At 44.2% G+C, this 13,899-nt stretch overlaps 1 protein-coding gene and 1 long non-coding RNA gene across 5 annotated transcripts in view; one reads left to right on the top strand and one right to left on the bottom strand.

The window, feature by feature from the left end:
* Positions 1–13,899, bottom strand: part of CFI (complement factor I) — a 37,936-nt gene that overhangs the window by 569 nt on the left and 23,468 nt on the right. For all 4 annotated transcript variants that reach the window (XM_039540616.1, XM_039540617.1, XM_039540619.1 and 1 more), the window contains 5 exons: positions 11,135–11,173; positions 9,112–9,215; positions 7,159–7,265; positions 4,368–4,645; positions 2,517–2,618 (listed from right to left, as the gene is read on the bottom strand). In XM_039540616.1, coding sequence (XP_039396550.1) covers positions 2,517–2,618; positions 4,368–4,645; positions 7,159–7,265; positions 9,112–9,215; positions 11,135–11,173 — 630 coding nt within the window. The remainder of the gene's footprint in view (positions 1–2,516; positions 2,619–4,367; positions 4,646–7,158; positions 7,266–9,111; positions 9,216–11,134; positions 11,174–13,899) is intronic.
* Positions 1–13,899, top strand: part of LOC120406194 — a 34,832-nt gene that overhangs the window by 16,163 nt on the left and 4,770 nt on the right. The window lies entirely within an intron of this gene.

Genomic DNA, 13,899 nt, shown 5'->3' with positions numbered 1-13,899 from the left:
CCTTCACTGAGTTACTAGACAGTAATTAAAGTTTTATACCAGAGTATCAGAGCAGAATTCAGTCCATTGTATTTTATCTTGTTTCAAAAGTAATCTATAGAAAATGAACCAAAATAAGCACCAAACATCCTTTTTAAGTGAGTATAGTGGTTCTGAAAAATAGATCAAGTGTGAAGATACAATAATGCAGCACCATTACCACAGTACTAGAGTATTACCAATAACTTTAGCTGCTCTCTTAATAAGAGGATGTCTCCATGCCTATCAAAATGTGGCCTCTCATCTGAATTTTCTTAAGAAGTGCCAGCTGTTGCCAGGGCCGGCTCTGGCTTTTTTGCTGCCCCAAGCAAAAAAAAAAAAAAAAGGGGGGGGGGGGAGGGTCGGCCGGAGCGGCAAAGCAGGGGAAAAAAAAAAACACGGCGTAGCCAGAGCGGCAAAGGGGAGGAGGAACAAAACAAAAAATGGCGCAGCTGGAGTGGCAAAGCGCGGGTGTGGGGTGGAACACAGCACGGCTGGAGTGGCAAATCGGGGGGAGGGGAGGGAACAAAACAAAAACAGCGCAGCTGGAGTGGCGGGGTGGGAGGGGGAAGGAACACGGCACGGCCGGCAAAGCAGGGGAAACAAAGAAAACAAAAAAAACCTACAGGGCAGCGGGAGCCATGGTGCAAGGGGATTCCCTATGCTGCAGAGTGCGCACCCAGTCTAGTGGAGGGGAGGGAGAGGGAGGGAGAAAGAGAAGGGAGGCGGCCAGCGCTTCAGCCAGGGTGCTCACCACTCGGCCCCTCCCGCCGCACCGCCTGCCGGGAGGGCTCCACGCCGCTCCGGTCGGCGGGGAGGGAAGGACGCGGGCTGCCCTGCCGAGTTTGCTGAAGGGTGCTCCCCTCCTCGTGCTGCTGCCCCCTACAGGGCAGCCAGAGCAGCAAACAAAAACAAACAAACAAAAAAAGCGGCCGTGTAGCCCTAGGTTTGGGAAGAGTGCAGCCCTAGGTTTGGGAAGAATGCCGCCCCGTAGAATCTGCCACCCCAAGCATGAGCTTGCTCGGCTGGTGCCTGGAGCCGGCCCTGGCTGTTGCTGATTGCGGTGGTGTGTTTTGTGATATGGACAGTGAAGTGTGATGGCCAGCCACACACTGATTGATTATGCTACCCTTACTCATGCTGGTGGGTACATACTCTCACAAGTAGCAGTGCTTTGTTCCAAAACCATATTGAAAGTTTGTGTTTGCTTTGGGGAGAGAAAGCTTCCCTTTTTCTTCTTGATGTCTAGGAAGTCGATTAAGTTCTCTAAAAATTCATCTTTGATTAATATCTTAGGCTTTTATACTGCTGCCCATTGCTGCAATAGGTGACTGCCTTCCACATAAAAGTACTATCAGTTGAAAAGTATGGCAGACCTAGGAGATAACATGCGTTCCACCGGACCCAATACCTTGCAGGCATCAGACTGAATTCTCTCACAGCTTAAATGGACCACTTTTCACGATTTTTTTTTTTTAAGCATTGCCTTTGCTTACTTGAATTAAAGGAGGGACAGAACCATCTATCATATTAATTGGCTACATATTAAGTTTAAGAAAGTTTGTGGCAATTCTTCTAGTAGCTTGAAGTTAAGATTTTGAATTCAAGGCTCTAACTTCAGCTTTTGGAACGGTAGCCTAGAGTGCTAATGCTTTCTGACCAGGTTTGACGATTTCTTCTTTTAAAAAGTTGGTAACGTCTTCCAGGGGACCAGGGGCGGCTCCAGACCCCAGCACGCCAAGCGCGTGCTTGGGGCGGCATGCCGCGGGGGGCGCTCTGCCGGTCGCCGGGAGGGCGGCAGGCGGCTCCAGTGGACCTCCCGCAGGCGTGCCTGCGGCTTCTGTGGAACATCCACAGGCACGCCTGCGGGAGGTCCACAGGAGCCGCTGGACCAGCAGACCCTCCGCAGGCACGTCCGCGAGACCGGCAACCGACAGAGCGCCCCCCGCGGCGTGCTGCTGTGTTTGGGGTGGCGAAATGGCTAGAGCCGCCCCTGCAGGGGACAAAGAATGATGGGTGGAAATGACCTGATCCAACAAAGTGCTTAAGCATGCAAATAGTTAAATTAAATTCAATGGGAATACTCATGTGCTTTAAATTATACCTGCACTTAAGGACCTTGCTGAATCCAGGCCAAAGACAGTGAAGTCCAGATTTTCAATGGACAGTAGCCCACTTGTGCACATAAAATCTCTCACAATTGGATGCTGAAATTTGCATGCATAATCACAGTAATTGCATGTAGTCATGATAAGTGCATTTGCAAACATAGCTGTGTAGTTGTACATGCAGGTTGGTACTAAAAGTCTGCATCACTTTACAGCAGATCTAGCAAGAGCATTTTGGCTCCTTACCACTTTGCTAAGAGCTTCACTGTGGTGTCTAGTTTACTGTATTTCAGGGTTATAAGAGAGCACTGGGTGGTAGGACTTCAGATATTCAGGGAGGTGGGCTTGATGATGACACCAGAAAGAAATAATAGTGATGAAATTACTTGCCTGCACATTCCATTTGATTGAAAAAGCGCTCTTTATAGATATCTGAACAGTTTGGAAATAAATGAATGTTGCCCCATTGAAGAACAAATTGTTTGGTATAACCTAAAAAAGAAAAGAATAGAACCTTTTGAATTTGAAATGCATTTTAGACACATTGTCATAAATCAAAAGTTTCATACTTGTTTTCCTGACTTAATATAACCTATTCTTTTATATACAATACATAATTTAAATGCATGCATACTTTCTCCATGTATGTAGTGCAAGCACATCAGCCAGATAAAAGCAGTACCATTTAACTACAGAATCACACACAGCAGTTACATTTTCTAACACATTTTTAGCTAATCCCAGTTCTCGCCCCACTAGTTTGTTTCCTCATTATCTGTCAGTGCTTGCAATTTATAGACTACACAATATGACAAACAGTGGTGGAATACCTTTTTGTATTTTCTGTGAGAAGGGGAATCTTAATCTAGGCAATCTCATTTAAGGGAGATATATCTGGGAATATCAGAATCCTTAAAGAACTAAATACAGGCCACACTCAAGACTTAATTTTGTTCAATTTCAGACTGACACTCAAGGGGCCTCTAGATAAAAATGTCATGCTTCCCATTCTAACTCTTCATCTTGGCTTCCTAAATGGACCAGCATCATAAATCCTCATGATCTTGTTCAGAGTAAACAACTCTTGTGACAGCTTGCAGTATATTTTCAATGTTTAATTATTTTTTCAAGGCAGCAGAATTTTCTTTCCTCCTCCCATCTTTCCTATCTTTATTTCCCCTCCCTCTTGATCACTCTTACATTGTCCTTTTTCTTTTCTTTCTTTTCACAAGAGAAGGGCTGCTAGATGACCGAGTCACATCCTATCTTGTGGACAAACTATGCTTTTTTGACTCTCAACAACATTTTATAGAGCATCGTCTCTTTTGTACTGTTTTAATCACAGGCCACTTGCGATCAAAATGGAAATTGGTTTTCTAAATGGAGTGTTACTAGAGGGTAATATAATTGTAGCAGTTTTAAATGTAGCTTCCATGCCATTCACCATATGCTATTAATCAACTGCTGTAATTCATGAGGGAAATGATCACATCTTTGGCAAAAAGAGAGCTCATTTAAAATGTCCAGTGTTTTTACACTCCTTGGAGGACTGGAGCACAGGGCAGCATCTCTGTATGGCTGAGGTCCGAGAAGACTGATAAAGAAAAATAGGCGGATTCAAACTTTTCAGGATCCCTGAGACACACGTCCAGGTCTTTACCCCATGCAGATCAGCAAATAAGTGATCAAAAGACACCATTCATCTGTGCAAATCAGTCAGGATAGAGAGTTTTACTTACAATTTTTCTTAATCCTGTCCCTCTCCCATCACTGCAGTACCTTGGCTGCCAAGCCTGGCTCTCCTTACCACCATGATTTTTGCCCTCTTTCTCTTTCCCCTCTGTTCCATTCAGCTTTGCTTTCCCTTTATGTATTTGCTCCCCCTTCACTCCAACAATATTATCCTCATCTTCACTTCAACCTTGAGTGCCTTCCTCACTCCAGACCAATTGTAAAGTTATGGTTTTGTGTTTATAAATAAAACATGCTACAAATAGACATTTAACTAACATGACTTAGTTCATCACTTTACATGTATGTTGTATTCCTTCCCCACCTCTCTCCATATGTTTTTGTTTTGTTTCTTTTAAAAATTTATTTAGATTGTAAACTCTCTGGGACAAGGACCGTGTCTTCCTACCAGTCTGTACAGTACTTAGCACAGTGAGGTTCCGATCCAGATGTGAGCCTTTGGGCACTACCATAATACAAAGAATTCATTATAAACTAAAAATCAAATACCTTCTGCTAGTCCCCAGCCAGAAACCTTGCATTGATGTCCAGATCTGAACAGATATTCTGACCAAGGAACACAGGCAGGTATGCTGTATGCTAGTGAGCATGGTTTTCCTTTGTCATTACTTTTCATCTCCAACAAAGCAATGTCATTTTGGTAATTTGAGGCATTATAGTTTTCATGGATTATCACTTGGTTTAATCTAAAAGTATCTATCTCTTGATTATAGAGGATTGTATCTAATATTCCGGTCCATATCCGATACTGATTAACTCGACTTTTTCTGTAAAAGAAATGTCAATTTTATTTTGTTAATAAATAGAAGCACAAATGTAACTCCAGGCTTGCTGTAAGTGTTATGCCATTTAGCAATTCATCAGCATTTCTGTAGAACAATAATAATACTACACATATTAAGTATTACTACTCCTCTGCCCAGGGCTTTCTGAACTGTATCAAATGTGGGGACAGATGCCACTTATTGTATAGTGATGTATCTGACATGGAAAAATAATTTAATAGGCCAAAATATATTGTTACCACTGCCTCAAGGGGAACATTATGGGGCTCGTGCATCTTTGGTTGTGCCCCAATACATAGAGGTACTGTGGTACAGACTTCTCTCTCCTTACCCCACCCTGGTGGAGGTATACCCAGACCACTCCCTGGGCCAGAGTGGAGAGGATGTTGGGACCATCACCTCCTTCTCTCCATTCATCTGTGCACTGTTTGGGGAAACGTACACTCTCAAGGGGCACACACAGAGAATAGTTCCTGTTGTCCCCACCCCGGGCCAGTGAAAGATTACAACCTGCCCTTTAATGCATGCTCTGCATTTGACGTGGGCAACAGGGACTTTTTCTGTTACTACTCCAACCTCAAACATCCTACCTTCTCTAATTCTTCTGCTATAGGTTCTGTTTTCCTGCATCCCCTATGCATTGTGTAATTTAGAACTTCATGTAAAATGTGGGAGAGAGACAGAAGTTGTCTTCATGCATCTATACATGTTATGGTCATTGAGCCCATGGAGTTCTGCCATACGGTTTCAGTGAGAGCAGGGTCAGACCAATGACCCAGGAAACACCACCAATCACATCAAACAACTGCATAGACCTCCTTATCTTTTCATCTTCTAGGTATAAATGCACATCAACAGTGACACTATTTTATCAGTAAATAACATCTTAAACAAATAAAATATGCATCTGGGCTGAACAAATTATATGAACAAGTGTATTTAAAAATATATATGGATGAATTTATAGTGCACAACCTGCCAGTTAAATTAAATGGTGACAATTTATAAAGCTTACATTTGCCCTATGTTTTTCCGCATGTAGGGGAAAGGAAAGGGAGAGTTTTGACTCAAGGAATTTCCTGTTCATTTTTCAATCAGGTGTATATGCAGGCTTTTTGTTTTCCCCTCCCCCAGTTCTCCCCACACCTCTGTGGAACAGATAAGAAATTCAGCTCCCAAAACAGCAGGTGCCCTGAAGAGGAGATGTCCCACAGTAGATCATAATCCCCTTCATACCTCCCCTTCATACCTCCCCTACCGATTTCCCTCCCCTCCACTGGCTGTGTACTAATGTTGCTTCAAGCAGTTTCACTCCAGGAATCCAATCTATGATTACTGCAGCTAGAGTCTGTGCTGCACTTCAGAGGTGCAGCATTGAACTTGCAGCCAAGGGAGCGTGGGGCATTATGGGGCTTTAAGACTAGAGGAAGCTGCAGGCCCTAGACTATGCAATTCCCTTCCTCAGGAATAGCAGACCTAACCTGGCCACCTTCGGGACAAATTGCAAGATCCATCCTTTTGCCATAGCTTTTCCATAATCTATACCGAAGAGAAAAAGCACTCAAACCCTCTCAACTGTCTGCCTTTGGAAGAAGGGAAAGAAGAGTAATTTAGGAGAATCTGGAAGCTGCTCTACTTGCATGAGAACCATGCAGGAGAAGGCAGAATAGCCTTAAGATTTTCTTTAACTCACACTTGGCTTATCTTGCTCCTGAAAAGAAGAGAATTCAGCTTTATAAGAAGACCATTTATTATAGAATTATGTAATTTTGATACCATAGTGATCTTTGTTGTATAAATGCCTAGACAAACAGTATTAAAATGCAGGAAAGGCTTTTCAGACATTAAGAAGGACCCCATCTGGAAATCCTTTATGGTAGAATCAGTCAGGGACAGCTCCAGACCCCAGCGCGCCAAGCGTGTGCTTGGGGCGGCATGCCGCCGGGAGGGCGGCAGGCAGCTCCGGTGGACCACCCGCAGGCATGACTGCGGAGGGGCCACTGGTCCCGCGGCTCTGGTGGACCTCCCGCAGGCGTGCCTGCGGATGCTCCACCGGAGCCGCGGGACCAGCGGCCCCTCCGCAGGCACGTCTGCAAGAGGTCCCCCGGAGCCGTGGGACCGGCGACCACCAGTGCGCCCCCCGCGGCGTGCCGCCGTGCTTGGGGCGGCAGAATTCCTAGAGCCGCCCCTGGAATCAGTGAACATGCTGAGGGGCTGAGAGAGCTAGAGGGAGTCTGATGTGATAATACTGACTGGGCTGAATCTACCCAACAATGACACTAAGAATTTAGGAGCTGAGCATGAATATTGGTGTGCAGACTCTCTCCTGGGTTTTTGGTTTGTTTCATTATAGTAATTTTTGGTTTGCTGACTTGTGCAACTCTGTATTTTCTCCTCTATGCAATTGAGAGTCAGCAAAAAAGCAGATGAGAAGTAAAAGAACCTATGTTTTCAGTACTTTGCAAGAAGCAAATTGTTTCTAGAATGGTTTTTACCTGACACAATGTGCAGCAGTCAGAATCCAACAGCCACCGATATAAATTCCTCCACAGTTCACTGTACCACTACCCTCTCTAATTGCCACTTGCCAAGGGAATTCACCCTATTAAAAAAAAATCTGCATGGTTCATGTGATAGGATCTGACCCTATATGATCAAATATAATATGTGACTGTATCATTAGGCACATTATGCAGGTTTTAATTCTGCTTTGACAGGATACTCTTTCTAGCTACAGTATTTTGCTAAATTATTTGCTCCAGTTTTTGCTGGTGTATCTTCACTATGCCACCCACTCCGCAGTGCTCCATTACGTAACTCCGAAGTACAGTTTGCATCTCTTTAAAATGGTGCAGTATGAAACTTGTGCAGTTGTTCAAAATACTACTAGTAGTTTTACAGCTAGCATCTTTATTCTCTTATCTTAAAGGGGGGAATTAAATGCAAAATCTCAGTTAAGAGTGCATATTGAAGCCAATCCTGTGACACACACTCAACTTCCTTTGAAGAAATAAACTTTCTGTTCAAGCCTTAACTATTGCTTTCCCTGACATCTTTGGGTAAGTCTATACTTCAAGCTGGGGTATGATTCCCAGCTCAAGTAGACATACTCACACTAGCTCTGATCGTGTTAGTGTGTTAAAAATAGTATGCAGTTGTGGTGCCACGATGGGCTAGCCACCCTGAGTACATGTTTGTGTGAGACCACAGGCATGTACTTGGGTGGCTTGCGCTGGCACAGCTACATTCTATTTTTAGTAGGGCTGTCAGGCGATTAAAAAAATTAATCACGATTAATCGCGCTGTTAAACAACAATAGAATACCATTTATTTTAAATATTTTTGGATGTTTACTACATTTTCAAATATATTAATTTCAATTACAACACAGAATACAAAGTGTACACTGCTCACTTTATTTTTTTATTACAAATATTTGCACTGTGAAAAACAAAAATTTCAGTTCACCTAATACAAGTACAGGAGTGCAATCTCTTTATCATGAAAGTTGATTTTACAAATGTAGAATTATGTACCAAAAAAACTGCATTCAAAAATAAAACAATGTAAAATTTTAGAGCTTACAAGTCCACTCAGTCCTACTTCCTGGTCAGCCAATCACGCAGACAAACGAGGTTGGTTACAATTTGTAGGAGATAATGCTGCCTGCTTCTTGTTTACAATGCCACCTGAAAGTCAGAACAGGCATTCGCATGGCACTTCTGTAGCCGGCATTGCAAGGTATTTACAAGTGCCATGTGAATGTCTGTTCTCACTTTCAGGTGACATTGTAAATAAACAGCCGTCAACGTAACTTGTTTGTCTTAGCAATTGGCAGAATAAGATGTAGGACTGAGTGGACTTGGCTCTAAAGTTTTATGCAGTTTTGATTTTGAGTGCAGTTATGTAACAAAAAAATCTGCATTTGTAAGTTACACTTCAGTACTTGTATGAGGGGAATTGAAAAATACTATTTCTTTTGTTTATCACTTTTGCAGTGCATATATTTGTAATAAAAAATAATATAAAGTGAGCACTGTGCACTTTGAATTCTATGTTGTAATTGAAATCAATATTGAAACTGTAGAAAAACATCCAAAAATATTTAATACACATCAATTGGTATTCAATTGTTATAAGTGCGATTAATAACGATTTTTTTTTGAGTTAATCACGTGAGTTAACTGCAATTAATTAGCTGCCCTAATTTTTAGCATACTAACTCAATTCGAGTAGCAGGGCTATGTCTCCTTGAGCTGGGAATCACACCCCGAGCTTGAAGTGTAGACTTACCCTTTCTGTTCAAAATTGCAATCTTACAAACTGATTAGGTTTCTGCATTGATTATACTTTAAGCCAATACTTCCACTGATGCATCAAGGTGCTGAAAAGCTAAAGACAACAATGCCCATATACAACTTATCAGACTAGGTCACTTTTGTTGTCACCTTTCCAGCAGTGTTTCCTCCTATGATTCGCTTCCGTCGAGTTACTGGGTGCTTTGTAACACCACACTTCAACTGAGGCAACAAGGTCTTTAATGTTTTCCTTTCTTTAACAAAAAGGAAAGAGCATGTCATTTAAGGAGCACATTAATTTTCATCAAAATGAGGGTGGTGTTTTTGTTTTTTTTTAATAATTTGATTTCTATGTCCATTCAGGGCAAGATTCATACAGGGACTTAGGCACCTGCCACCTAGTGGAATTCACAGCCTGCTGTTAGGTGCCTAGTATACAATGCACGGGTAGAATTAAGCACCCAAGAATGGAATCGACAAAAGCCGGCAAGCTGAGTCTGGGAGGTGGGGTTCAGGCTCCCTAAACCAGCCATTAGGACAGTGGTGCTCAAACTTTTCCTGTCATGTCTCCGATTACCAGTAATGGAATCGGTCTGCGCCCCACCCCCCCCATTACTGCACAGTTGGCTCAGCAGAGGAGCTTGGGCTAAAGGTGGAGCTGGGGGCTGAAATGGGGCTAGAGAGGGAATGAAGACAGAGCTGGCCTGGGGGTGGAGTGGAGCTGTGGCCTGGCCCAGAGATAGGAGGGAGTGCCACCCAGCCTCACCCTCTATGGGGACTGACCCAGGCCCTGCTGAGTCGGGGAGGTGGGGTTCCCCACAGTTTGGGGACCACTGCATTAGGAAGTTCAAGGAGAGGTGTTGCCTGAGTTCCACCCCTCAAAAGGAGCTAGGGATCCAAATCCAGATCACAAGAGGCACCAATCTGTACTTGGGAATCACAGCTGTGAACACTCTCCTGAAGTTAGACACCGAAGCCATTTCTTGCAGGAGGAGGTATTGGTGGCTGTGATCTGGTGCACAAGTTGCAATGCTGCTCACATTTGGACCAGTTTCCCTTCCGTCATGATGGAGGGCAGGCCAGGCCAAATTTGAGTGGTGGTGTGATGCAACCCCGTGCGCCAGGTCACACCACCACTCACTCGAGACTGATTTTTTTTTTTCAATTTGTGGGCAAATCTGCACTGGCAAAAAAAACCAACCAAACAAAAAAATAAAACACAAAACAACAACTCCCCCCAACACCCCTATTAATTTGGGCCCTAGGAATGTTAGGTGGCAACTGAGTGAGGGTTTTGTGAATCCCAATGAACGTTGGACTTAGGTGCCTAACTGCTAGTGAATCTGGCCCACAATTATCTCAGTAATTGTAGGAATTCAACACTGTAGAAACTGGAGACTGATTTAAATTTTTGTTGAAAATATGATATCTGTGAGAAACTCTGCATGCTGGGTTCAGGACAAGAGTAACAAAGAATCTAGGGCCACAATTTCCTATGGCTCTTTTTGTTTTTAAAATCTTGTATAGCTTAGATCAGTGGTTTTCAAAGTTTTTTCTTCTGGCAACACAGTTGAAGAAAATTGTTGATCCTGTTGGGGCAGAGTGTTGGGGTGAGGGCTGTGGGGTGGGGCTGGGAATGAGAGGTTTGGGGTGCAGGAGGGGGCTCCAGGTTGGGGGGGCTCTGGGCAGAGGATTGGGGTGTGGGCTTACCTTGGGTGGCTCCTGGTCAGCGGCACTGCAGGGGTGCTAAGGCAGGCTTCCTGCCTGTCCTGACACCGCGGACCACGCTGCACCCCAGAAGCGGCCAGCAGCAAGTCCGGCTGCTAGGCAGAGCTGCACAAGTGGCTCCGCGTGGCTCTTGCCTGCAGGCACTGTCTTCCCCCGCCCCCCCCCCCCAGCTCCCATTGGCCGGGAATCAGGGCACAGCACGGTGTCAGAACAGGTACAGGCTAGCAGCACCACCATCGGGACTTTTAATGGCCTGGTCGGCAGTGCTGACCAGAGCCACTGTGACCCAGTGCCTTACATTGCGCGATCTAGTACTGGGTCGCGACCCACAGTTTGAAAACCACTGGGCTTAGATAAACAATGTAAATGCTCAGTTGAAAAATGCTTTGGAAAGTTCACCCTATGACATGGTATCCACCTAGGCTGGAGTTTTAGTGAAACTTACCTTCATCCATATTAGAATTTGGGACGAAGACATGTTGTTCTGTAGTAAAATAATGAAATATTAGTACCCAAATATTTACAAACATTTCCAGTTACCCTAGCACTTAAACATATGTTTTTGTGTCAAAATAATGGTAGCATTGTATTTTCCTTAAAAAACAACACACATTTCATCCCATGTGGATGTTGCTGTATATCACAATATCACCACGTAATATGACGCTCTTTGGCCTTCTCTCCGTAACTGTTCTGCAAATAACAAGCGGTCCAATTAATAAATGTACACCCCATTATTCAAGGTTAGAGGAGTATTTTGCATCTAACTACATGCTGTCACTTTCCTCCCTTTCTTTCTTGTTTCACTTGAGTAATATCATCTGGTCCTCCTCCACTATGAGGCCCTCAAAAGACATCATTCTCTGACACCCATCTCAGGAAGTTTTGCGGAGCTCAAAGGAAGGCATGCTGCAGGGTTATTTTATATTTAGGTGGTGCAGTCGTGTGTGAAATGCTTCCTTTAGCTTGCTTAATAGGGGGATTTGGCACATATGAAGTTCCTTTACTGGACTTGATCCTCCAAGTTTTATTCAGACAAAACATCTACTGAAATCATTATTTGATTTTGGCTAAATAAGGGCTGAAATGAAAGTGCTTTCATTGTTGGTCCTATACCATAATAGCAGAAATGCTGCAGGTCAAGATTAAATGGCTAGTTGATATGGAGATCTTTGCACAGTCTATAATTAAGTATATTAAAATAAAAAGACGTCAAAATATTTTGAGCTTGCATTTTAACCTTTGCATATGAACACTCTGGGAATAAAATACAAATACATCAATATACACCAAATTCTCTCTCTCACAGACCCACATATGCAAATACTCCCCACACTTGTACAGCATTGAGTAGGGAAATATTTTTTATACTGCAGTGACTGAAATGACACGTAAAATAATAGAACATAAAAATATTTGCCTGGAATGTCTAGCTTTGTCTTTTGCTCATGTAAGGCTAAAACACAAAAACATCAGTAGTTTGAACACGCTGGTTTGCTGTACGTTGTTCCAGCGAGAGTTTCCAACTCCACCCTTTGCTGATTTTGCAGAAAGCAGTTATTTAACTAGATGTTTGGATAGCATTGGAAAAGTCTATTTGCCTTGGCTAAATCATTTATTTATTGATGGATGAATAAAATACTGTTAATTTCTTTATCATCCTCATAGATGGGTGAGTATGTTTTATGCCTCTGCTACTAAATTTTGTTGGCGATTTTCCAAGGTTGTATTAGATACGGCTGCTGGGAATAATGCCCTGATTATATGAATCAAGAGTATTTTTGTTTTTATTCAGAAGAAATATAGCCTTTTCAGAATACACTATGCATAACCTGAATGTGAAGCTTCGGCCTGATTAGACTATTTCACTACAACAAAACCCACAGCCAAACAAAAGACGGGTAAAGTTGAGTCAGTGGACAAGACACTGTAGAACAGTTTATCAATCCAAAATGCAATTAAAGATAGGAATGTTTGGACAAATTATACACAAATAAAATACATAAATGTAGGATTAATAGCTAGAAGGGTGTGCTCCCAATTTTCCACTCCTTCAAGTTCAAGCTTCTTAACATCCAAGCACTTATGTTCTGTCCTCGCCACTTATTCTCTCTTATCTCTTATTTGTCGTTTCCTAGTTGCACCATCTGCTCTAACTGCTAATCTGTCCTGTTCTCCTAAATTCATATTTGTGCTTTTCTCCGTGCTGCCCCTTACATTTGAAACACCCTCCCTCCACAAATTGGCAAAGACACAGTGGTCTCCTTTAAATCATTCCTAAAGGCCTACTTCTATTGCAGTTTACTAGAAATCAGCTAGCTAATAATGGCCAGATCACAGGCAAAACACCCTTCACAAAACCCCAATGCTTTAAACAATTTGGCACTATCAAGTTGTGCACATATCTACTCTGTGTAACCACATAAACTTCTCCCCATTACCAGGGGCGGCTCTAGGAATTTGGCCGCCCCAAGCACGGCAGCATGCCGCAGGGGGGCGCTGCTGGTCGCTGGTCCCGCGGCTCCGGGGGATCTCTTGCAGACGTGCCTGCGGGAGGTCCGCTGGTCCCGCAGCTCCGGTGGACCTCCCGCAGGCATGACTGCGGAAGGTCCGCCGGAGCCGCCTGCTGCCCTGCCGGCAAAATGCTGCCCCAAGCGCGCGCTTGGCGCGCTGGGGTCTGGAGCCGGCCCTGCCATTACCCTCATCCTATATCCCTCTTCCTTGTTGTCTGTCATACTCACTTGTCTTAACAATGTGTCTGTAAACCAGTGGTGTCCCACCTTTTTACGCCCAAGATCACTTTTTTAATTTAAGGGCAACCCAGAATGTGCCCTGCCCCGCTCACTCCATCCCTGCCCCCCTCTGTCACTCGCTTTTCCCCCACGCTCACTCACTTTCTCCGGGCTGGGGTAGGGGGTTGGGTTTCGGGAGCAGGTGCGGGCTATGGGCTGGAGCCGAGCGGTTTGCAGTGTGGAAGGGGGGCTCTGGGCTGAGGTTGGGGTGCTGGGGGGTCAGGGCTGGGGCAGGGGGTTGGGATGCAGGAGGGGGTACAGGGTGCTGGCTCTGGGAGGGGGCTCAGGGCTGGGGGTTGGGGTGCGGCCTCCTGCCAGGCAGCACTTACCTCTGGCGGCTCCTGGTCGGCAGTGAACTGTGGCCGCTGCTAAGGCAGGCTCCCTGCCTACCCCGGTTCCACGCTGCTCTCGGAAGGGG

Source organism: Mauremys reevesii, linkage group 5 (assembly GCF_016161935.1).
Source record: "Mauremys reevesii isolate NIE-2019 linkage group 5, ASM1616193v1, whole genome shotgun sequence".
Lineage (NCBI taxonomy): Eukaryota > Metazoa > Chordata > Testudines > Geoemydidae > Mauremys > Mauremys reevesii.
The sequence above is the reverse complement of the archived record's forward strand: the minus strand, read 5'-3'. Positions and strand labels throughout refer to the sequence as shown.